The 27,467-nt window shown below is 32.1% G+C and overlaps 1 protein-coding gene across 8 annotated transcripts; it reads right to left on the minus strand.

Annotated features, from left to right (window-relative positions):
* Positions 1-6,066: 6,066 nt before the first annotated feature.
* Positions 6,067-12,799, minus strand: LOC101497997 (putative disease resistance protein At5g05400). Of its 8 annotated transcripts, none has more exons than XR_012161414.1 (5): positions 12,639-12,798; positions 8,958-12,036; positions 8,183-8,779; positions 6,675-8,021; positions 6,067-6,497 (listed from the first exon to the last, which is right to left on the minus strand). XR_012161414.1 is itself a non-coding variant. In XM_012718489.3 (5 exons), exons 2-4 carry the CDS (start codon positions 12,015-12,017, stop codon positions 7,971-7,973), a joined length of 3,708 nt encoding a protein of 1,235 aa, XP_012573943.1. In that variant the 5' UTR covers positions 12,018-12,036; positions 12,639-12,798; the 3' UTR covers positions 6,067-6,497; positions 7,939-7,970. The 8 variants fall into 8 exon arrangements, 6 of the variants coding, with proteins under 6 accessions (XP_012573943.1, XP_073220072.1, XP_012573941.1 ...); XM_012718489.3 differs by having other exon boundaries at positions 7,939-8,021; XM_073363971.1 differs by lacking the exon at positions 6,067-6,497 and having other exon boundaries at positions 7,532-7,796; positions 7,939-8,021.
* Between the last annotated feature and the right edge of the window lie 14,668 nt (positions 12,800-27,467).

Genomic DNA, 27,467 nt, shown 5'->3' on the forward strand with positions numbered 1-27,467 from the left:
CCGTCTCTTCCTCGTGCACCCACTGAAAAATTAAAATATTAAAAGAATTAAATCACAATAAGTTATAAAATTATAATTAATTAAATTAAAAAAAAAAATAACATAACTTCCGGAAAACTTGATGCTCAAGTTCTCCGGTAACTACCGGAAATGTTGGCAATCAAGTTTTCCGGAACGCTTTCTGTACCGGATATGTTGAAAACAAGTTTTCCGGAACACTCCTCTGTACCGGAAAACTTCCTACAAGATTTCCGGTACCGGAAAACTTTAAAACAACGTTTCCGGAATACACGCTCTGTACCGGAAAACTTGTTTCTCAACTTCTCCGGAAATTTTGAAAAAAAACTTACTCTCTGTTCCGGAAATGTGAAAGTGTGGAATGGTAATTTTTTGAGGTTTTATTATTTATACGAGGGCAAACTAGTCATTTCATTCTATTTTTGGGGGTATAGGTATAATAAGGAGGGTACAAGGGAAATTTTTCTTTAAAAAAAGTTAGAAACAATACAACTAAGATGACAGCTGCCTCCCTAAAACCTTAATTCTTAAGTTTTCTTCTTTTTTCTTCGTTAGAAACAGATAGTTTAAGACTATTTTTTGGTCTAGAATCACTCATTCAATTTTTTATTTATTAACTTTATCGAAATAAATGGTTTTTACAAAATTTACTTTTTCTTTCGTTTTTTGTTGTCTGAGTGCGGCGCTTTTTCCTATTTTGGTGTGGTGTTCGTTTTGGTTTAGATTGATAGAGTAACTTTGATTGATTATATATTTCAACCAATGACTTTGACTTCGTCAACGTTACATATCCAGAGGCATATACAATTCAAACACTTAAACTTTGTCATATTTATAGTCATGTTTTATGTTATTAACTTAAGTGTTGCGAGTTTGTTTATAGATTCATCCTTTATGTTTTTAGCAAATTTAAATTTGTTTTGTATATGTGTATTTTATAATTTGAATAAGTGAATATTGTTTCGCTTAGTAAATAAAAAAAGTTAGAAACATTTTTGTACAATTAATTGAAACAAATTCAAATCTTCCAACCAATAATGGTATTTTCCCAAATTCAAAATCACAATATAGAAAAAAAGAGGAACATAAAAAGAGCCTTATAAAAATAGAATTTAATTCATATATATTGTTAGTATTATTTTTTTTACATTGTCAGTCAATTACAACCGTTAGATCTTTAAAGATGTTTGACTTTTATCATAAATAATAGTTGTGATGCTTTGACAATATAATTATAATTACATATAAAATTACACTAATGAATAAATGTGATGTTTTGATAATGTAAAAGTTTACTGTGACAGTACATAATAATTAAACTCTACAAAAATATTCAATTAAATTAATGAAATTTATGAAAAGGTTACAAAATTATTGGGTTGAGGATTTCAAACCTCCCTTTGAGCCGCAGCAGTTGTACATATAGCTCCAAAGTAATATGGCCTATTAAACCATAAAGAATAAAAAAAAAAAATAGTTTGTACGTAGTTAAAGTACCTTTTAGTGTGGTTGTGTGAAAGTATAAGATCTCCGGTTATAATATGCAATAAATATTTTTATCATCTAGATAATTTTAACAAATAATGTGTTATTAGAGTAAATCTATAGATAATGAAAAATGGTTAACAACCAAATAATGAAGTATGCGAAATACGAAAATGAATTGTATGCGGTCAATATCTTCTAATAATCTCATGTTTAATTCTTAGTCGTACATATAAGGTTAGATGTTCATATTTTAAGTTGTTTTGTAGATCAAATTTTATAATTTAAAACACAAACCTCTCAATCTCCATGTTCAATGTTTCAATCTAGATAAAAGAAAATGTGAAGAAAAAAAAAAAGACATTTATAAGATTTTAATAAGAAAATTTGATAAACCTAAACCCTAAACAAACAAGTAACCAAATACTATTTAATAAGAAAATTTGATAAATCTATTTTTATAGAATTTTAATATAATATTTGTCTTCTATTTTATCTTATTTTATGATTTTGATTCAGACTTATTCTTTATTTTTGTATTTGTATTTGCAAATTTAATCATCAAAAAGTAAAATAATACAAATTCATAAAATCTTCTAAAATTTGATTGCCAAAATATACACGTCTTGTGAAGCAAGTCCATTATCTGAATGGTGTTTAAATCAAATTAATATAATATATATTGTGTAGCGGATCGTGAAACAAAGTTTGAGGGATTTGACAGACAAATATAAACTGAAGGCAACTAACGTGTAGCAAAGATTCCAAAAGATAACAAAATAAAGTGGATTATTATGCGATCGGAGGACCTCGTCACAATATAAATAGAAAATAAATCAAAAAGAGATGGGGGAGAAAAAAATTAGAGAGATTAATTTAACAACAATCAAATTAATTAAGATTTTATATTATTTAGACTAATGAAAATTATTGTTGGTCTGTGATCACGAAAACGTAACAATATCATAAAAATTATGGAAAATAAATCTAGAGTCATAGTTTCACTTGTAATAGTTTTATATGAATTCTTATTTATTCTCTCAATTATCAACCTCTTTAAAATTATTAACAAAAACTTGTCATTCAATGTAATATTTTTTTTTCCCTAAATTAATTCTTTGATTGAATATAATTAAGAGAGCATACAGAGCCAAAAGGTTGAGTGGTTGACATATTAGTAATTATGTTTTACATACAAGAATCTTAATATCAATTATCCAATAGATCTACCAATTAATTGTACATGGTCACTAGTCAATTGATTGATTAAGGCGTACAAAGGTCGACCATCCCAAACATGTAAATATAACAACAAAATAATTTAATTGAGATAAACAACAAAAATCTAAAATAAAATTAGAATTTAAAACTAATACATAGTAAAAAGTATCTTAATCACAAGATTCATCAGACCTATAAGAGAAGACCCTATAAGATAGCTTACTTACTCGATGACATATAGAAAAAAAAAATAAAAAAAAAAAATAGAAATTAAAGGAAAAGAAATAAAACCCTCAAAGAAAATGATTTTGCTTCAAAATTTAGACACTCTCCTCCACTTCCAAGCACTCTTAAAGCTTCCAAATTGTCTCTCTCTCTCTATCATTTTTTTCTCCCCTTCTCTTTCTGATTTGTTTTCTATTTATATTGTGATGAGTTCCTCTGATCCCATAACAATTATCCACTTTATTTTTTATTTTTATCTTTTGAAATCTTGTTACTACATTAGCCGCCTTCAGTTTCTATTTGTTTGCCAAATCCCTCAAACTTTGTTTTACAATCTGCTCCAAAATATATATAATAATATTTCAACGAATATGCGATTTTAGAAAAATCCTTCACAAAACATCGATAATAGCCAACTAAACCAAGAAAACTATGAATCTCCTTTATTGTGGTAGGTCTGAGCCAATTCTACATTGCTTCCACCTTACTTGAATCAACACTTATTCCATTCTTAGACACAACATGACCTAAAAATGCCACACTATCCAGCTAAAACTGACATTTAGAGAATTTTACATATAATTGTTTATCTCTTAAGGTTTGCAAAACCAACCTCAATTGTCACTCATGTTCTTCTTTACTCTTGGAATAAACAAGGATATCATCAATGAACACAATCACAAATTGATCCAAGAATGATTTTTAAAAATGCGATTCATCAAATCCATGAAAGCTACTAGGGCATTAGTAAGCTCACTCATCAATGCGTGGCAAATGGTATTTATTCTTTACAATTACTTTATTCAACTGCATATAGTCTACACACAACTGCATGGATCTATCTTTCTTTTTTACAAATAATATTGGTGTTCCCCAAGGAGAAGAACTTGGGCGAATAAAACCCTTATCAAAAAGATCTCGAAGTTGCTCCCTTAACTCCTTAAGTTATGTTAGGGCCATACGATGAGGAAGTATGAATATATGATGTGTTAGGACCCAACTCTATAGATAACTCAATCTCCCTATCAGGTGGCAACCCAAGAAGCTCTTCAAGAAAAACATCTGGAAATTCACATGCTATTGGAATTTTTTTCAATTTCTCCTCAGCCACTTGTTATCCCTTACCAAGGCTAAGTACGCTTGACAGCCTTTTCTTATTAATTTGCTAGCTCTCAAGGCTGAAATTTGGTTATGTGGTACCCAACAATGTTCTCCTTGAAACGAAAAGACTGATTGTCCCGATATCTCAAATTTCACCACTTTGTTATGACAATCCAAAGTGGCGTGATGAAAAGCCAACCAATCCACACTAAAAATCACATCAAAATCTACCAAGTTAATAACTACTAAATCTACTGGAAACACCTTGCCCTAATAGCTATATCACAAGAACTATACACTGACTTAGCAAGCAAATTTTCTCCAACAGGTGTAGCCACAACTAAAGCTTCTTCTAGAAAAGATGAATATTTACCAAGTCGAGTAGCAAACCTCGATGATACAAAAGAATGTGTAGCTTCAGGATCAAACAAAACATGACCATCTTTGGAACAAATAGAAACTATACTTGTAACTACTACATTGGATGTCTGAACATCTTGACGAGTCAAAGCAAACACTCGAGTCTGGCCTCTTCTTGCTGGTATTTGACCTTTACCACCAAATCCTCTATCTCCCTACTGATATGTTCTTGAACCTCTAACATAAGAATTTTCACTTTGTCGCATAGATGCAGAATGAGCTTGAGAAGATGCCAAAGTTGTTGGTGTTGATGCATAACTAGATGATGGATGTGTCATGTCTACATGACAATCCCTCCATATGTGACCTACCTCGCCACATTGATAGCACACCTTACCATTACCATCTTTGGAACAATTTCTAAAGTAAAACCTACCACAAATAGAATATCGTGTAGCTGAAACACAAAAATATCTCTGAAGGAAAGTGGATTGTCATGCTGCTCCTGAATCTGATCTACGACTCTGCATTGTCCCAGAAGACTGCCTACTATGACCACCTCTTTGAGACACGAGTCTTCGTTGCCCCTATAACCAAATATAGATCCACCACCGCGATTTGGATAGTTATTGTAAGATCCTTCAACCCTTTGTTTCTTCCATGAATCTTGTCTATTACCTCATTTTTCCTTCTGTCGTTGCTCAATATGAAGTGTCAAACTCAAAACCTCAGCAAAAGTAGAACAATTCGACTCAACCACAAATTTAAATAAGTAATCCCTCAATCCTCTGATGAACCTCTTGACACACATTTCCTCAATGATATGGTAAGGAGTGTGTGTAGAGAGCTGTGTAAAACGAGCACTATACTCTAAAATAGTCATACCCTCCGTTTGCTCCAATCACTTAAACTCATGAGCTAATCAATCTCTAACACTCTCCAGAAAAAAACGAGCCATGAACAACTGAGAGAACTCTTTCCATGCTAACGGAGGTGACCCCACTTACTACCACATGACACTATATCAAATCAATCACATGTTACACCTATTAGCTGAAATGATGTCAATTTCACTGCTCTTACCTCTGAAAACCCAATGATCTATGTGACCGACACACAAGCTATACTCATAGCCTGATAAGCCTATTCACTAACTTAACAATCCAACGACTAAATAGTTCTCAAGAACCATTTAATATATATATTATCTCGAAATTTCGACGGAGTATCCTCTGTAACTTCAATGTTTCCAAATTTATAAAATTCTTGTTTAAACTTTCAATACAGTCATAATCCAAAGAGCATAATCTAAAAATTCAATACATCTCCCAAAAGAATTTCTAGACTCAAATAGCTACAAAATACATCACGACTCAATAGACTTTGCAACTCGATCAAAGAAGCCTACAAAAAAAAAATGATCGAGACTTGAATCTATGAACAGCTTGCTACTCAACTAACTATGAATCTAAAAAAAAATAAACAACTTGAAGGGGAAAGTCACAAAGACTTAGTGAGAAGACAACAACCACCACCAACTAGAAGGAAAACACAAAAAGGCACGAATAATTGTTTTACAATCTTGTGACAATTATGTTAAACAATATTACCTAAAATATCGATAATTTCAAATAAAATATACACATGATAAAATCATTAAACTTATAATTAAACTATTCAAGTAGATATATTTAAAATCCAATTCATAAAGAGGTGAAACGAAATGAAAAACTATAAAGATATCATCGAGAGTCAAACAAGTAAAAATATAAATTCTTGAGAACCAAGAGGCGGCTTCATTTTATTGATATCCCTTTCTTCCTAAGGGTGACATTTCCATTATGGGTGACTCCATCTAACGGATAGCCCTCTCATCTCAATTCTGCAACGCATCATCACACATCAATTATGGAGCTTACATCTCGTTGATAGCCCTCTCCTCCTACAAATGACATATCTCATAGGGGCGGCTCCATTTAATGGGTAACTCTCCCTAATCAAAACGGTGATCGTCGTCTACTCACAACTATAGAGAATCGACTACATTTGTTCTCCAACAACTCCCAAAGTAGCCGACATGACCTCAGCTGATAAATTTGAGTATCAAAAATATTCTCAACAGTTTAGAAAAATTATTCCAGAATTTAGTTAACTTTAGGAAACCATAAAAATCTTTTAAATCTACTTTAAACACAAAAACAAGATTTTTAACCAAAACTACATTTTTCTAGAGATTCATACTAGCTATACAGTTGTATATTTACCTCAAAGAGTTTCAATGAACACCTTTCAAAGAAAGGTTTCTCTTCTCCTTCCTTACTCACTAACCCTATCCCCAAAATTCTAACAAAGAGTACTTGTAGGAGTATGAGAAGTTATTTTTTTGGAGATGTTAAATTAATTATAAGAGTTGAGGGTTTAGGTGTGTCATTGGTGTTGTGGAGTGAGAAGAAGCAACGAGAAAAGAAGAAAAAAAAAACAATCGGGGGAAGGGATGGTGTTTGCCGAGAGAGAGAAAAAGAAGAAGGAGGGAGTGAGATAGAAAGAGAGTGAGAGTGGGTGAGGTTGGGGTTGGTTTCTTGTATTTATTTATTATTATTATTATTATTAATTAATTATTTTATTATTATTATTTTTTTTGAAATGGGGCGTTTCAAAAAGTAGTGCAAGAGAATGGAAAAATGTTTTGGCTAGATCATCATTTTACTAAATAAATGTGGTATTATTAATATTTATGTAAATCCTTTACAAAATTGAAGGCGAATGGATGCTGGTTGGATGAGTCAAACTCTTCTTAACATGCAAAGCATGATCGCATAACAGGGTCTTATGTGTCGAGCCTTGTAAAGTTGGCATAGTATGCTTCCTCAGAATAATCTATCCAACAACATGACTATGAGGTGTCAATAAAAATTTAACTTTATTACCTCAAAGAATAGAGTTCAAATCTTCACAGTTTTAAAATGACCATTAGAGCCACTTAAATAATAGTTTTTCCTTCCCACATTTAATAACATTTAAAACATTATTAAAAAATTCTATCCTGCATCATCTGCTATTGAGAATGCAATTCAACATTTTCATGACACAAGTTCACCAAAGCTTGTACACAACTAGATCATTGAACAAAAGCAAAAAGGACCTCCATAATTAATTCCATGTGACATTGGCACTAAAAAAATTGGTTGTATCAAAAACAACCATGAACGTTCCACGGGAGGCCAGCTCAGTGGTAAGAGTTTGACCTTATAACTCAAGGGCAAAAGTTTAAATATTTTTGTAGACAATTATAAAATGATCATCAGTGCCACCTTAAACAACATCCATGCAGAAAGGAAAATTTCATGTACTGGTTGGCAGCTCAATCCATATTGTTCATACTCCGGCTGTATTGTATGTAATATGTAACTGCTTTATGGGTTAATTACAATGTAACATATTCTCAATTAGTATGTCTGAGTTTAGTCATGACTCGTGAGTTTATATACTGATTATAAAGTTATTAGAAAAAAAATAGATTATTTGTACCTCTTGATATCTCACAATTGGGAGTATAGCGATTAGATCTTCAATTGTCTTCTCCTTTTATCTTCTGTTCCTTCTAGTTGCAACTTCATAACCAACAAATTCAAAATTTTAGTTGCTGAGATAAACTAATTTCACACTACTATGAACAGATAATTTATTTGAATTATTTTATTGAAATATGCAAATAGAAACTATAGAGAATTTGTGTCAGTAGCCCTTGTTTTGTAGAGAAGAGGATGATCACCTGAATTTCTCTCAAACTTGGATCAATTTTAGGACATTCAACTATGTCAACATGTTTCACCTTCGCAGACCGTAACTTCAAACCTTTGCAGATATCAACAAAACTTGGTAGCTTATGAAGTTCTATTGTTGATAAGTTTGCAAGTCCAATTTCTACATCATTGATATTGTTGTCACCATTGCCGCACCTAAAAACTTCTTCTAGTTGAGTGACCCCGGATATTTCAAGAGAGCTTAACTTTGGAAGCATTCTAATCATAGCAACAGAAAAAAGGGTTTTCATTTTTTTGCAATTTACAACCTTTATATCTTGTAGCTTTGGAAACCACACATCGGTATTAGACAGCTGCACAAACTCTTTATTTTCTGTAATGATTTGTTCTAATTCATGGCATCTGTAGATTTGAAAGGATATCAACTCTGGTAAGCTTCTATGTACATTAATTGAGAATATAGAACTCAAGTTTTTACAATTGCTCAGTGCTAAACGTTGAAGACAATGTAGACTCAAAATATGTCTTGGAGAAGGACCAACCCTTGATATGAGGTTCAACTCAGAAAAACCTCTTAAGGTCATTTTCTCTATCTTGACAACTTTCTGAAAAAAGGAATTTCGACAGGTAACTTGTCAAATAGTAGGATTTATAGTATTACAAAATATCAATGTTAAAATGGTTTAAACAACACAAATTAATAAAGCATGATATGCAGATTGAAAAGCAACATGGTCAAATTAATTTAAACAAATGTTGCACATCAAAAAGAGTATTATATACTTCTCTTTCTTTAGAGCCGGCCATTGTAGCAATCCATGACACACTCAATTTTGGACATCTCTCCACAATTAGTGCTGTCGAAGATGGCCACTTTTCACAATTGTTTTCAGGACATACACCAATTAGATTATCAAGATTTGTGAGTTTGAGAAGTTTCAAATAAGGATGCATGTTCTGGTTCGGGTATTGGCGAGATGAATGATGTTGGTGATCACATGCACCAAATACAAGTTTCAACATGGGAACCCGAATTATTTGTATCTCTTCTAGTGGTGCAAGTCCTTCAACACAACATATTGGTAATAATGACTCTAACTTCTTACAATAAGAAATGTGAAGTTTCTTCAATCTAGACATCACAAAATGTGAACTCTTTACAGGAGTCTGAACTATTTCATTGCCTGAATTAGAACCATGTTCTCTTCCAGTGGCAGTTATATGCTTCAATTCATCACAATGTGCTACTTCTAGCACTTCTAGTTGTTGTAAACTGTGAGCAACTGACATTGAGAAGAGCACTTCACCAGATGTACAGTTTGCTATTTTGAGGATTTTAAGATTTTGTAAGTTACATTCCCATGGAAATATGATGTGTAGCTTCATGCACTGTTGTATTTCAAGTTTTTCTAATTTCTCAAAGAAGCTTAGCACTTGTAGTGGGGGACCACGACACAATTCTTCTAAGTTTTCCAATTCCAACAATACTAATTCCACTAACTTGGGAACCAAACATTTTACCTCTGAATCAGAGGTTGTATTGAAGATGTATTCTATCTCTGGGCAACCCTCAAGGCAGAGACATGTAAAACAACTCAAACCTCCCATAACTCCAATCATGTCTGGCATGATATTTTTACATCCTCCATGAAGGTGTATCAAATGAACTGTTTCGGCTATTTGAAGAAGATTCTTTTTAGAAGCCTTCAAGTTGGAAATATTCAAATCCATGACTTCTAAATGTCTCGAGTTTTTTGAAAAATCTCTAGTGAGGTTAGTAGTATGTATTACAAACCTTTGCAGCATTGGGAGAGTAATAATATCCATAACACTCTGATAAAGGTACTCTTTAGGCATGCATTTGGAAGCGTATAACTCTTCCAATTGTGAACATTTACCTATTGCTGCATTATATTTGTCTTGAAGAAAACGACAACGTGACAAATCAAGAAGCTTCAATCTTTTGAGTTTTCCTTTTCTGTTAGGAAGTTCATTGAGAATACAACGTTGCAAGTCAAGAACCTCAAGTCCTGTTAAGCTTTCTATGAAATATATGTTATCTAACTTCAATCCATTCAAGCGCAGAGTTCGAAGATTCGTCAATGAATGGGTTGAAGAAGGCAATGATAATGATGGATGACCAGATCCATTATTGATTAGAGACAAAACCTTCAGCCCTTTTATTCCTTGAAAGGTTGCATGCGATAAATCAAAGGACTTCCACCTCCTAGAGTGTAGAAATATAATTTCAAGGTTTGGAGCACGCAATTGATGAAAGTTTTGATCTTGCTTGGGATACCATAAGGATAAAGCATAACAATCTCTTATAAAATCATCCCTTTCCAAGGTGTTAACTGGTTTGTCAACATTTACCACAATTTTGTGATTCTCTAGTCTCTTTGCAATCCATAAGGCTGTGTCACGAACTGTGTCATGCATCTTCACGTACTCTTTGCTTTCCCTAGCATACATCAACAAACATGATTCCAAAAGTCTATTTATCGTTGCTTCAATGTCATCTCTTGCTGAGTCTAGCGAAAATCTTCCTCCTAGTCCAAGTCCGACTGCATATCGGATCATATCTTCTATTGAGATTTTATAATCTTCTGGAAACATCGAACACATTAAGAAGATAAGCTTCTGTTTGTCTGATAAATAATCATAGCTTAATTTAAGACAACTTAAAGCAGCTCCCACTCCTTCCACGTGATCGTCAACGGCCTCTGAATGTGTCAACATGTGAAACGCCACCTTCCAATCAGCAATGGATTTTCCTTTTAAAGAAGATCCCACCGCTTTAATTGCTATAGGTAGTCCTTTACATTCAAGGCAAACTTTTTGTGGCACACCATCCAATGACTTGGATAAACTATCATCAATATGTGCATGTTTTTTAAACAATGTCCAAGACTCATCTTCGCATAAGAGTCCTAGATGAATCTTCTTTTGACAGTGCATCAAATCACATATATGTTGATTACGAGTGGTTATAAGGATCTTCCATGCACCTTTGTTATTATTGTCTAAGTGAATCCCTATGTCATTCAAATTAAACTCTCTCCACAAATCGTCTACTATTATGAGAATCCGCTTGTTTTCTTTCAAACTTAACCACAGACGTTGTGCTCTTCCCTCATCACTTTCTTCCTCCAATTTCAAATTTAAAACATCAGCTATTTTTCCTTGTATGTCTCTAATATTCGGAGTTTGAGACATTGTAATTAATATAGTCTTGTCGAAAAACTTCAATGCTTCAACCTTTTTACCCACTTCATTTACAAGAGTGGTTTTCCCAGTTCCACCCATTCCATACACTCCTATCATGTAGATGTCATCATCTTGAAGTGCCTTCAATATTTGATCGTTAGCCACTTTTGTTGATTCAAAATAAGTAAAATTCTCTGATGATTCGTATTGTATGCCAGGAAGAGGAGCACGGTGAGAAAACGGCTGAATATTTTTGCTTTTTCCTTTGAATTTTCCTATTGCCTCTATCTTCTTTACCATTTGCTTGCATAAACGATATCTTTTCCAAGTTGGACACGTTCCTTGAAAGCAACTAGTATTTTCTGTCATTCTTTGTTCTAAATCTTCCACTTCTTCAAGTAGCTTTTTCACATCATTTAGCCACTGTTCCACTGGTTTCTCAATTTCTTCAGTTCTATGCTTGGCTTGTTCAATAAGACCAAACAAGTTATCTCTTTCAAATACAAGATCCTTCTTTTCATTCTCAAGATCCCTAATAAATTTTTTAACGCAAAGAAGACATTTTCCTCCGCGTATTGTAGGTCCCACCAAATGTTCAACAACAGTAACCACAATTGAGATAGCAACATCCACCATTGAAACAATCAAAGGTAATCTGATAATAGAAAGAATCATGTGAAGAATTAGTCAAAATATGAATATAGTTGTTGGACAATAAAGTAAAGAAGCATCTTAGTGTTTGTCACACATGGAATCATAAAAATACAAATAAGCTTTTGCAATTAAGCAAAAATGTTGTATATCCCCTCCGAAATGATATATAAGCAAAAATGTAACTGAACAGTTGATGTATTTGATCTTATAACATCAACTTTTGTAATTGAAGCAACTCAAATTTCAGTCCCACTAACAGTAAACTTATTTTTAGGTGTGGCAAAAAGAGAATCTATAAAGCTAAAACCATCAATTTAAGTTAATCACATAAAATGGATTTTTTTTTTCTTTCAATTTTAGTCTTTATTAAAACAATTTTATTTTCTTCTTTACCAATTAAATAACTGAATTTGTTGAAATAATCACCCAATTTTGCAACTTCCTTTTTGACAAATTACAGTTTTCTAGTGTTGAAACATGGAAGAGGAGCATGAATAAGATTTTGCGGTTAGTGATAACTAAGTGTAGTTTATGGAAAAAGAAGAATGGCAAAGAAAGAGTAAAAGAGGGAAAAAATAATGAAAAACATAAAAGGAATGATACCTTGTTTCCTGCTCTGCTGGACTTGTGAAGAAGGAAGTAGTAAGTATACACTGTTGGCTTAGCTCGGCTGGGAATTACACTTCTCTTTGATTTGTCAAAGTCTACTCTTTTCTTGAATATAAAACATAAAGAAATCTCGTGTATTTCATTCAAATTTAGATTTTATATATCAAATTTACTTGATTTATTTTTTCTTATATTTAATGTTTCAGAGAGTATGGTTAAGTAGACTTAAAGTCATCGTATTGGTCAACCATATGCTTGTTTTCTGTTCCATTTATCTCATTTTAAATGTCAAATTTATAATATTTATTTGTCTCAAATTACATCTCTATTTATATTATCAATAGATAATTGACTTTTTTTTTTTCAAATACATCTCATTCTAAAGTCTTGCAAACATTAGAGTTCATTAAACACTTTTTTAAAAGAATCATTGTCTCTCTTTATGACATTATTATATCTTAACATCATTTAACTATTCTGCTAACTACTATTAATAATATGAATATTTTAATAAAAGATTCATCTTTATCACTAAAAGTAACACAACTTTTTTCCTAAAATCGGAACACAATTCAATTCAGATATTTATAATGAGAAAGACAGAGTAATTTATTATTGATTTATATGATTTTATTGTCTCCCACACCCACCCAACTTCTCTATGATTTTGGTGACACCATGAACACATTTTTTAATGGTCCAATCTGATGGCTCAGGAATTGACCAACTCTTTTAACGTTCTCACCAATCTTTTCTTTTTAATCTAAGCAGTTTTTTTATTTAAAATTAAATTCAAATTTTCAAAAAATTAATAAACATTAGAAATTATGTGATATATATAATTTATAAGTCTTTTTATAATTAATAATTTATAAGTCTCATTTTTTTATTTTATTTTTTATGAATTATATAAGGGGATGAAGTGGACAGTATAATAATTAATTAGATGTATAAATTGTAGGGGAGGAAGTGGACAGGAAAGTGCTAAAAAAATTAAAAAATTGTTGACTGATTTGAATTCATAGTAGTAATTACTTTTCTTTCTACGATAATATGCTATTTTAAAGGGAAAAAATTGAACTAAAACAAATATATAAAATAAGTGCAGCTCAAAAAAGGCATTAATTAAATTCGATTATGAAAATATATGCATCTAGAATGGAATAATTCTAGAACTCGGTAAAATCTTTTTTTATTGTATTAGTGTGAAAAATAACATCACTCTTCGAGATAAGTACTTCCTCCTTCTCATTTCAAATATCATTTGAGGTGTGTACAATTCTTTTAAAAATGATTAGTGGATTTGATTTCAATGATAAAATGTTTTATTTACTCAAATGTTTTATTTACTCAAATGTTTTTATTAATTGCAGTTAGCAGAAAAATTTGATGAGTTGAAATATAATAAATAAGAGTATTAGTGGAAAAAAAAATTAATGTTGTATTGGTATAGCAAAATGACAAATAATTTGAGACAAAAAGAAATGACAAATAATTTGAGACAAAAATAAATGACAAATGAAGCATTTAAAATGAGATCGAGGAAATAATTGTTTCCTTGTAAATTTGACTTGTCAAAATGGAATAACAATTTACAAATTTGTGACAAATCTAAAATATTTGGTTAAAACCTAATTTGTAGTCTTCATTTGTTCATCTCTAGCTCACATGTCTCTTGTGTCGAATCTTTTTTGTTGAGTTATATGAGACAAAAATAAAAAATATAATGTCATTCACGATACAATTATAACGTAAAAGAAACTATTGAAGTTTGATTTAGTTAAAAACATGGATAAGAGGTTTCACATTATCATGTAGACAAATGTGTTGTTATTATCGTTCCTTAATTACTATGGGAACTTTAATTTTCCAAAAATTGTGTAAATTCCAACAATTGTCCGGTTGATTTATTGCGCTAAAAAAATATGTATTGTAACAATGGATCTACTTTAAATGATGAAAATTAGGAATTATCAAGATCTTATGGTTTAAAAAAAGAAGAACAAATGATTGAAATGAGATCTTATGGTTTGTTGAATGGAACATCAATAATTGACATAGACATAAATTAAATAAATTAGATTTTGTGTATTAATGATATTGTAAATGAAAGATAACATAAAAATTATGTAACTAAATATTAAACATAAAATGAAACACACATTTCCAATAGCTAACAATCCCCTATCGAAGAAGACGAACATGAAGGAGAAAAATATATCAAAGTCAGTTACTCAAATGAATATAAATATAGTTGCATCTCATCAAACACCGCAAAAGCAATTTTTTCATACTCAAATTAGAGAGGAAGTTAGCGTAAAGAATGATTAATGTCTCGAGGTTATGGTATCATGTCTTCTTGAATTTTGGTTCAACCAAGAAAAAATTATAAATATTTGAACTTACATTAAAAATGATTACGAAATAAATTCACATTTAATAAATAATAAATAGATAAGAGAGAAATGTGAGTTTTTTTATTCAAATAACCTTTTTTCCAAAAAATATTACCAAACTACTCCCTTTTGAAATTTTAATATCAAACTACCCTCTTTTTTTTTTTTTTTAGTTACAAGTCACCATTTGGAATGACGACTTCCTTAAGGAAGCCCAAGTTCCAAATGGCGACTTCCTAAAAAATTTAAAAAAAAAATCAATTTTTTTTTCAATTTTTATTGAAATAACAAAAATAATATATATATATATATATATAATTCATAAAAATACATAAATGGAAATTTTAAATTACGATAAAATTTTAAATTACATATTTTATTTATAAAAAACATCACAATTTTTATAAAAATTACGATAAAATTAATGTCGAAGGTGACTTCCAGTACCACATTGCCGAGGTTTGATTACCTTGAGTCTAGTTGGATATTTGATTCAACAGAGTATATGCATTCCCAAAGCTTGGAATTTGAAAGTTTTGTTGACACATTTTATTCAGTAATTGGGTAGTGGACTCGGGTGTATTATGACGAGTGTTGAACGTGTTATACAACAATTCATCTTTGCTTGATGCAAATGATAGTCAACGATTGTTTACTTGATGTGGTTGTTGGCTGTCAAAGTTAAATTGTTCCCCTGGCGTGAACCCATAAGATTGATGTGGTGTGTGAGTAAAAGTATGAGGATGTAGTGTGTGGGTAAAAGTATGAGGAGGTGGTTGAGTGTAAGGAGGTGTTGATATATAATATTGATGTTGTTGTGTTGTGTTGGGCATTGATTTTTGAAAAAAATGTTGGCTAGATTGTGGTGGAGGTTAGGGTGGATTGACACGAGGATCAACCGATTGGTTTTCTATATAAATAAATCGTTTAGAATTTTTGCAGAACGAAACCATGTATTCATAATTTGGTTTAAATTCAACATTTAGAGGTTGGCCATGAAGAATATGATTATCTCGTTCATTCCACTCTTTGTTTTCATTTTCGTAGAATAATGCCCAACTATAGTCAACTTGTTTATGAAAATCTACCTTATGATACTTTCTCATGTTCCTCGGAGGATGTGGAATTTCTTGAGGTAGTCCAAATTGTAGTTTCACTCTATCAGTTTGATACATTTCTATTATATAGAAAAAATCAAATATGTAGATGCATTCCATAACCAATTGTCTTATGGATGATCGTATGTTAGACGTAGATATGGCCTCTAGAGAAACTGATATATAACAAGTTTGTTAGTAATATATGCATAAGAAAAATAAAATAATAGAAATAAAGTAATGTTTTAATATATTACATCGTTAACGGTCATGTGATCAATTTTTGATCGATATCTAGCGGTATGATAACGAGGTGTATCGCCAAATTTCATATCCTTTCCACTATATCTACAAAAATAAATTTAAATGTTAGTGAATTAATTAATAGTTGTATAAATATAATATTTAACTTTTTTGATATTTATCTTTTTGCAACGGAAAATGAGGTTCAAGACTACTTATTGGTGCAAGAAATGGCATATGGTACCATGCCCACGTTTGAAGTAGATGTGAACCACCGATCGACATAACACTGGGTTCAGATGCACGACACAATTCTCTATAAAGTGTTGCCAAACACGCTGAGCCCCAATTGTATTCTCCTATCTCTCGCAAATCTCTCAACAAGTGAAACCACATAATATGTACTCTGTTGTGGGATTTGTCAGGCATTAATATGATGCCAATCAATTCTAAAATGTATGCTCTACAATATATACTTATTTCTTTATTAGATGATTCTGGAGTTAACATTGAAAATGTTTCTCTTAGCCATTTTAATTTTATAAAATTCCTTTTTCTTTGAGATTCAAGTGACATGACTCCTAACAAATCTAAAAAACCATTTGCCCATGATACCATAGTTGATCCAGTTACAACTTTACCCCCAACACGTAAGCCAAGTAGCAGCACAACATCTTCTAATGTTATGGTACACTCATCCATTGGAAGATGAAACATGTGGGTTTCAGGTCTCCATCTTTCAACTAAAGCATTAATAAGTGAATTGTCTATTTTATAACTTTCTATTTGTGATACGTTACCAAACCCGACTTGATTCAACATTGGAATTATTAAGGAATTTGGTGCAATGTGTTTATGGCTAAGTGATCTTAACTTTTGAGATGAATCCTGTAATAAGCAAAGAATAAAAATATATTTGAAGAGATTAGAATGAGATGAATCCTACGTTTATAAAAATTATAATAAAACTATATTTTAGAATGAAACTTAGTATAAAATATATAAGAAAATATTAAAAATATAACATAAAGTATTGTATTGCTTACAAAATTTTGAATATGGTGTAGCGCTAATCTGTGATTAACATCATTCCATAACAATGCCATTTAGATTAAATATAAAGAGCAAAGAAGAAATATAAAGAGTGGAAGAGTGAAAATATAAAGAAAAGTGAAGTTGTGAAGAGTGGAAGAGTGAAGAAATATGATCATAAACTTGGTCTATTTATAAAAAAAGACAACACTTTAAATGACCAATAAAATACTATGCATGGCTTCACACATCAAGCACTTTAAAAATAAACACTTCTGGACGGAGAAGACTGAACATGATGGCAAAGATTAGACTGGACGGAGAAGACTGAATATGATCACATTTTTGCAACTTCCCAACGTGAGAATATATTCATATTCTGATTCCATCTAAATCGCCATTTGGAAAAGCGGTTTCTCAAAGCATTTTTCATGGTCGTCTTTTGGAATGGCGACTTGTAGTAGGTTGTCACAAGATCGCCTTTTGGAATGGCGACTTGCCAAAGGATGTGTCACGAGGTTGCCTTTGGGAAAGGCGACTTGTAAGGATGTCATGCATGCACATCTGTATGTTGGTAGTGTATCAAAAGTGTTGGCATGATTGCATGTATCACAATTGATTGTCTATAAGTATGATATATTATTTTCATGGCATTTCATCTCAATATCAATATCTCATTTTCATATCAATGGCACCAAAAAATATAGTTGTTCTGATTTATTACAATGGTGAAATATGTGAAAGACAATATATTGGTAAATATTTCAAAAGTGACGGAAAAAAAAGCTATTTGAGTTCATTTTGGATGTAACCTTACTTATTTGAAGAAAAAAATTGAATCAAAGTTAAAGTTAGAAAATAAGAAGGTGTCTAATATAATTTTTCGACACCCTGTCTCATTTGGACAAGGCCTAGTTCATTATGAATTGTTAAATGTTGAAGACGAAGAAGATGTTGAACTCATGTTTGATGTTCATAAACAGTGACCGCAACTTGGATCTATCGAGTTATATGTCATGTTTGAGAATGGTAATCCATTATATAATGTTGGTCAACCATCATCCTCAACCATACCTCACCCTCAATACCATTTTCTAACACAAAAAACTTATTCTTTTCAAAATTATGAATCTTACCCACCTAAACCATACCAACCCAAACCATACTTTGACCAGGCCGAAACATCTGAACCTGAACCATCTCAACCGGAATCGTATATTCTACTAGGTGATATGGCCGGTTTTGATCAACAAGAAATAAGTGAGGAGAGTGAAAAAGAAACATATTTTGACGAGAAGGAGGACGAGGACAAGGACGATGACAATGGATACGATCTAGAGCCAGAACCTCATATAAATTAAAACGGCATTCTATCCACCATTCCATATGTGTAATCTAAACTTGGATTATGCTTACCAATCCTCCGAATTTGATATGTCATCTAATGAACCACCTCCATTAGATGCATCTCTTGAGATTGGAATGAAGTTTAATAGCAAACTAGATTGCCAACTTGCAATTAAGCATTATCACATAAAACACTCCCTCAATTACCGTGTAGTGCAACCTGATCAATACAGATATGTAATTAAATGTGTGAATCCACAATGCTTGTTCAAATACAGGGCTTCGTTAAGCCAAAAAAATTAAGCAATGGGTGATTGGTCGTTTGAAGGGCCCCCACAATTGCGCAAATTCTTCAATGTCACAGGATCATACCAAGCTTGACTCTAACATCATATGCAAAAGCATAAAGTTGCTTTTGAAAGCTGATTCATCAATTAAAGTGAAGGTGATCATTGCACATATTCGAGAATGATACAAATACACAATCACCTATAGAAAGGCATGGATGGCAAAGAACAAAGCTATCGAAATGATTTATGGGAACTGGGAAAAGTCTTACAATGACATTCCAAGGTGGTTGTTGGCTATTATAAAAATTTCTTCCAAGAACTATTGTTGAAATGGAAGTATCACTTGCATATTTTGATAATACTCTATTACAGGGGTCAAAACTTTTCAAATGATTATTCTGGGCTTTTTCTCCGTGCATATCTGGGTTTAAATTTTGTAAACCATTTGTCTCAATGGATAGAACTTGGTTGTACGACAAGTAAAATGGGACTCTTTTGCTTGCTATTGCACAAGATGGAAACAAAAATACAATTCCCATTGCTTATGCACTTGTGGAACGTGAGACAGGGGGTGCTTGGAGCTTTTTTTGTGTAAAATCTAAGAAGGTATGTAACACCTCAATCCGACGTTTGTTTGATTTCAGATAGACACGAATTCATTAAAAGTGCTTATAATAATCCAAATAGTGGTTGGCATGATCCTCCGTCAACACATGTGTACTGCATCCGACACATTGCACAAAATTTCATGAGAGAGTTCAAGGACAGGGAACTTCAAAGAAAACTTGTTTGTATGGGTAATGATCTAATTCTTCTTATTATATTTTCCACTTATCACTTTATCATATTTGATAACTTTTACATCATTTTTAACAGGATATGCATTAAATGAGCCATCATTCAAATATTACCGCAATGAAATCAAGATGGAAAATACAGAGGCTTTAAGATGGATCAATAATATCCCCCCAGAACAATGGACTTTGGCTTATTCACAAGGTCGACCATGGGGACACATGACAACAAACATTTCCGAGTCAATCAACGCAATGCTCAAGGCTACACGCAATCTCCCAATCACTGCTTTGGTACAATCAACATACTATAGATTGGGAGTTTTATATGCAGAAAGGGGGCAACAACATCAAACATCATTAGCTTATGGTCGAGTATACACAGACAATTGCATGGACAAGAACAAATATGAAGTTGGTAAATCTAATACTCACCAAGTCATGCAATTCGACCGAAATCATTATTCTTTCATGGAAGTCACTATTATTAATGTTTGTTTATTGTTGAATTTTGTTGTTGTTGATGAAATGAAATGTAATAGAGAAAATAAAATTGTGTATTATATGAAAAATAGAAAGATAATAGATTATAGTTATGACAACTAAACAAATAAGCGAAATGACATAAATAGAGTTATGTGCCATAAAATATAATAAAACATCGACGAATGATTTAAGAGTCTATTTTATTATATTATAATTAATATCTAACACTAAAAAAAATTAATGAAAAGAAACCAGATCTTAGTTGGGGTTTGTTCATTTGTTTGCTAACCAATCTTTATGTAAAGTTGCCTAGGCTTGGCTTTATTAATGAAATCTGGTCTCACTGCCAAATAAAATAATGAAATAATAACCAAGTTATAAGCAACTTGTCATGAAAACCAGATTTAGATAACATAAATACAAAATAAGTTTTAAAGAACAAAAATATGTTACTGTAAACAATTCTCGCTAGAACTGATAATTTGTCAGCTTCCATTGTGATTTGAATTCCTAAACATGTCATTTCTAAAGGATGCATAAAATGTTTGTGTTCCAGAATGCTTCTTAACAGGTGAACCCAGAAAAATAATATAGCTCACGCAATTAGAGGACCGTTAAACATGCCACAAAGACAAAGGTAGCATTTGGCAAATGTGTATCACAACTTTGCGGCCTTCTCAATGTATGTTTGGCATCATAGTGAGATTGACAAAATCACAATTGTTTATTGTGATTTGTCAATTCCACGGTAAAATTAAGGGGGAATTACATTTACCTCTCTTGAGATCCCTTCAAATAATACTAACACTCTCTAGTTTTGATAAAGCACTCACATCCCCTATGTTAAAACAATAATAGGATCTACAACAAGAATTAACTAACAAAACAGAAAACTAACAATTGCAAAACTAGAAATTGAAACGGAGAATGTTCTTCATTTCTACAGAAAACAGAGAACTTTCTTGACCAGAACTAAAACATTGAAACGAAAAATGTTCTTCGTTTCTGCAGTTTTGAACACAGTTTTAAATCAATGTAAAACGAAAATTAAAGAACGATAAGCCAAAAATAACACCAAGATTTACGTGTTTAGCATCAATTACTTGAGACCTACGTCACATGCAAGATAGAAAGAAAATTCACTATGAAGATTTGATTTTACAAGATTAAGGTCTCATCAATTATAATCTCCTAGTATCTATCATTGTTGAGAATTCAACAATACTAGTTTTTCTTACAATCTCTTTTTGATCCTCTCCCATAATCTCTCTTCTCTGATTTCTATGAATCCTTTTGACAATTGCATTGACCTCTCTTACTTTTCTAGCAATGTAACACAATGCATTTACAGTTATTTATAGTGTTTAAAGGCACATTAGCTTAACTAACTATAACTACCTTTGTCATAACTAAATTGGTCAAATTCTGTTATAACCAACACTAAAGCATAACTAACTCTAGTTATATGATTTGAGACATATTTTAACAATTCTCCACCTTGACTCAATATCAGAATAATTCATTCATTGCCTTTGCTACCATGCCACAACTTTACTCTTTGTAGAAGCCAACTATGTCCAAGCAGTGATTGAACTTAGTTTGTAAAAGTGATTTGGTGAAGGCATCAACAAGATTCTCCTCAGTTGCAATCCTTTTGCACTTGAACTTGCTTTGAACCTTATCTTCAAATGTCCTTGAATGCCTTCATTTCTTTTGAACATCAATTTTGATCTAATTAACCTTTGACTCTTAGGACTGTCAACCAAAGACCAGGTTTGGTTCTTTTCTAATGACTGCATTTCTTCATTCATAGCTGTCATCCAAGCTTCCTTGTCTTTACTTGCTTCCTTGTAATTGTTTGGTTCAACTCTTTGAAAATCTTAAGCAACACTTAAAGCATAACAAATTAAATCTGCTTGACCATATATGATTGGAGGCTTGATAACCCTTCTTTCTCTATCCCTTACCAAGTTGTAATTGGTCAAATCTGGTTATGTTGCTACATTATCATCAAATGATGTATCAGTTATGTCTTCAGGTGACTCCACCTCAATCTAAACACTCTCAGTATTGTTGTTCGAAGTAGTGTCTTGTTGATGTTCTGCGTTTCTATAGATCTGAAACAGGGAAAGTTCTTTGTTTCTGCAGAACTGATATGAAGAATGTTCTTTGTCAATCATGGCCATTCTTGTTTCATAAAAAACTACATCTCTTGATATGATACACACTTAGGCATACCTTGGTCAATTCTACAAAACTTGTAACTTTTATTCCTTTAGGATATCCAATGAAAACACATATGATTGCTCTAGGATCCAATTTATCTTGCCTTGTGTGAACAAATGCTAAGGAGCCAAATACTTTCAGATTTGAGTAGTCAGCTGGGTTGCCATTCCACATCTCAATTGGTGTCTTATATCCAATAGATGATAAAGGGCATCTATTTGTCAGGTACACTAATGCAACTGCAACTTCTCCCCATAATGTTTTAAGCATACGTGCACTCAAGATCATACAGCTGACCCTTTCCAAGATTGCTCTATTCATCCTTTCAGCAATGCCATTTTGTTGAGGGGTGCCTTTAACTGTCCTATGACTTTGAATACCTAAGTCCATGCAATACTTATTAAACTGCTCTGAAAGTTACTCCAGACCATTGTGAGTTCTTAAACATTTCAGCTTAGATTCCTTTTGATTTCCAATTTGCATATGCCATTCTTTAAATTTCATAAAAGTGTCACTTTTATTTTTAATGACATAGACCCATACTTTCCTAGAATAATCATCATCGATGGTTAAAAAATAAGAACATCCATCATGAGTCTTTGTCCTTGAAGGACCCCACAAATCAGAATGAACATATTCAAAAGGTCTAGAGGTGTTGTGTTGGACAACACCAAAACTGGTCCTCTTAGACTTTCCTAGAATACAATGATCACAAAATTCCAATTTTTCAATTTTATCACCATTAAGCAAATTTTGTTTTGATAACTCAATTAAGAATTTTTCACTTACATGTCTTAACCTCATATGTCATATTCTATTAGATGAATGCAAACTAGAGCTAGCAACTGAAGCTTGTGCAATTATGATAGAACCATCTAAAATGTACAAACCATTTCTTTTAATGCCTTTAACAATAATATCATCTTTATTAATAATAGTCATGATACCATTCTTTATGTTTGTGGAATATCCTGATATGTCAAACATGCCAACATAAATTAAATTTCTTTTTAATTCAGGTATGTACCTTACATCCTTCAACAGTACCTCCTTGCCATTGAACATTTTGAATCCGATTGTTCCCTTACCTTGTACCTTACATGATTTTTTGTTGCCAAGCAAAACGACTCCACCATCACGAAGATCTATTGATTCAAAATAATCATTTCTTAGACACATGTGGAAAGTACATCCTGAGTCTAATACCCAGTTCTTTTCGCCTTCAAAATTTGGAAATCATCAAGGCCTTTGCAGATTCATAGCCAGCATTTATAGAATTTCAACAAGTGCAACATTTCCAGAATCTTGAGAGTTTCTTGATTATTTTCTTTTAGAGCAATATTTCTTTGAAATGTCCCTTCTTGTGGCAGTGGAACCATTTATACTTCCCTTCAGATTTGAATTGGACCTATGCTTATTTTCATTTGATCATTTCTTGTAAGTTCTTCCTCTGGTAATATTCAGACTTTCAACATGATTATCATTCTGGATCTTGTGTCTTTTATAGCTTTCCTTTGTCTGAATAGATGTATGCACTTCTTCAAGAGTAATTATTTGTTCTCTTCTAAACATGATAGCATCCTTGAAGTGTTCATATGAACTTGACAAGGCATTAAGAAGGATTAGAGCTTTGTCTTCATCATCTAACTTGACTTCTAAATTTTCTATTGCAGGAATAATTGATTCACCCTACAATTAAGAAGGATAAAAGCTTTGTCTTCATCATCTAAATTTTCTAAATTAAGAAGGATCAGAGCTTTGTCTTCATCATCTAAATTGGACCTATTGCATGAATAATTGATTCACCCTATAACACATTCACCAAACCATGTTGTACCAGAACAACATGCATCTTTATCTTCCATAGACCAAAGTCATTTGATCTATTGAACTTTTCAATATCAAACTTTGTGGTTCCGCCCATTGTTGCCCCATTTCCCACAAATGGCGCCAATTGTTAAAACAATAATGGGATCTGCAACAAGAATTAGCTAACAAAACAGAAAACTATCAATTGCAAAACCAGAAATTGAAATGGAGAATGTTCTTCGTTTATACAAAAAACAGATAACGTTCTTGACTAGAACTGAAACACTTAAACGATGAATGTTCTTCATTTCTATAGTTTTGAAAACAGTTTTAAATCAATGTAAAACGAAAATTAATGAACGATAAGGCAAGAATAACACCAAGATTTATGTGTTCAACCTCAATTACTTGAGACCTACGTCACAGGAACAATAATGGGATATGCAACAAGAATTAGCCAACTAAACAGAAAACTATCAATTGCAAAACAAGAAATTGAAATGGAGAATGTTCTTCGTTTCTACAAAAAACGGATAACGTTCTTGACTAGAACTGAAACACTTAAACGATTAATGATCTTCATTTCTATAGTTTTGAAAACAGTTTTAAATCAATGTAAAACGAAAATTAATGAACGATAAGGCAAGAATAACACCAAGATTTATGTGTTCAACCTCAATTACTTGAGACCTACGTCACAGGAAAGATAGCAAGGCAATTCACAATGAAGATTTGAATTTACAAGATTAAGTCCTCATCAATTGTAATCTCCTAGTATTTGTCAATATTGAGAATTCAACAATACTAGTTTTTCTTACAATCTCTTTTTTATCCCTCTCCCTTAATCTCTCTTCTCTGATTTCTATGAATCATTTTGACAATTGCATTGACCTCTCTTACTTTTCGAGCCATGCAACACAATGCATTTACAGTTATTTATAGTGTTTAAAGCCATATTAGCTTAACTAACTATAACTACTTTTGTCATAACTGAATTGACAAAATTCAGTTATGACTAACATTAAAGCATAACTAACTCTAGTTATATGATTTGAGGCATATTTTCAGACCCCATGCTCACTAAAAAAACTTTCTCAAACATTTTTTTGGCCACATTTACATCTATTCCTATCATTTTTTATATGACAAAATTTGAGTTTTCTTTTTAATTTGTAAAGATACAACCATACATCTAGTATTTGCAATTTTGAAAGGTATAATTATGTTCTTAAGGGCACAACCGAATATAGCAACAATGATATTTTCTTTTTATTCAATTTTTGAAAACTTAAAATTAGGGTTTGATTATGACGCATTGTGTTAAAGTGCACACAAAACTGTAAATTACTTGTAAATTTATTAATCCTTTCGATTCACAATTTTTTCGGAGAAATACATAACGTGTTTCCTTTCAAAGTCGTAATTTAAAACATTTGTCTTATTTAACATTTTTTTCTAAAAACATGAAAATGTTATTGTTAGAATTGGTCAATACATAATTCAAATAGGGAAAGTGAATTCTTTATTGAATAAAACAAAATGCGAGTTTACAACTCTGCAAAGACAAAATTGATAGGCGTGATACAAGAATACCCACTCTAAGAATTTGAGAGTTTTGCCTCTCCCTTCCCAATAAGCACTTGGTAATTTCCAACCTTTCATTTTCCTAGTTTCATAATTTTATTTTCCCCATAACTTCTCTAAAGGAGTTACTGCACTGACTTACAACCAAACAGACACAATAAAATGCTTACATAAAAAGATAACTATAATACAAATTCAATTTCCGCTTAAATTCTAATTCTTGACCCTCATCTTATAATATTTAGTTATAAGAGACCTAGCAATACTCCTTCCCAAAAGAGTCACCTTGTTCTCAAGGTGAAAATAAGGGAATTTCTCCATAATGGTCTCAATAGGTTCCCATGTTGCTTCAAAATTTGGTAGGTTATTCCACTTAATCAACACTTCTGTGTGGCAAAGGTTGAGGGGCAACTGAAGAAGAAATGACCTTCTTAAGTACAGACACATGAAACATTGAATGTATCTTACTCTCTAGTGGCAAAGCTAACTCAAATGCAATGGCTCCAATCTACTTTAAAATATGATATGGTCCAAAAAAATGAGGAGTTAATTTCTCATTTCTCTTCTTAGCCAAGGACCGAAATTAGGCTTCTCATTTCTCTTCTTAAAATCTGAAGCACTGAATGTATCTTATTCTCTGATAGAAGGGACTCCTTACGGGATTCGACCCTCAAAAATCCCAAATTCCTTCGTTTAGACCACTGTTTTAAATTTTTTGACTCTGATTATGAGTGTGAGTGCACTAATCAGAATATGAATAATAGAATCTTAAAACAACTTGTTGCACCTAATGTCACTTATATGCATTGTGTATCGAATATCCTAAAGTTGTTGTACCGTTTGAACTTAAATATGGTTTAATAACTTGCTTCCAAAGTTTAACGATCTTGCAGGTGAGGATCCCCATAAACACTTGAAGGAGTTCCATGTTATGTGTTCTACCATGAAGCCAAAGACTGGTTGTACTACCTTCAGCCAGATTTTGTTACAAGTTGGAATGATCTGAAGAAGTTGTTCCTAGAAAAATCATTCCCTACCTCTGGAGTTGCTTCAATCAGAAAAAGAAATATATGATATTAGGGAGATTGACAGAGAATCCTTGCACGAGTATTAGGAGGGATTCAAGAAGTTAGTGGTTATCTGCCCTCATCACTAGATTTTTGAACAATTGTTCATCCAATATTTTTATGAAGGCTCTCTACCTATGGATAGAAGCATCCTATATGCTACTAGTGGGGGAGCACTTCTCAATAAGACCCCAGAAGCGGCAAAAGCCATGATTGAGAACATGTCTATTAATTTTCAACAGTTTACAACCAGAAGCCATTCAACAATGTTGGCAAAGGGAGTGAATAAATATAAACTTCTTCCCACAAGAATCTAGAGAGCATACTGGATGAGCTTACGTCTTCAGTGAAAAAATTGGCAGTAGGTAAAGCCCAAATAGCAAAGGTATGTGGTATTTTCATTTTTGTAGAGCATTCTACAGATTCATGCCCTACATTGCAGGAAGACCCAA

The sequence above is a fragment of the Cicer arietinum genome, chromosome 7 (genome assembly GCF_000331145.2).
Source record: "Cicer arietinum cultivar CDC Frontier isolate Library 1 chromosome 7, Cicar.CDCFrontier_v2.0, whole genome shotgun sequence".
NCBI lineage: Eukaryota > Viridiplantae > Streptophyta > Magnoliopsida > Fabales > Fabaceae > Cicer > Cicer arietinum.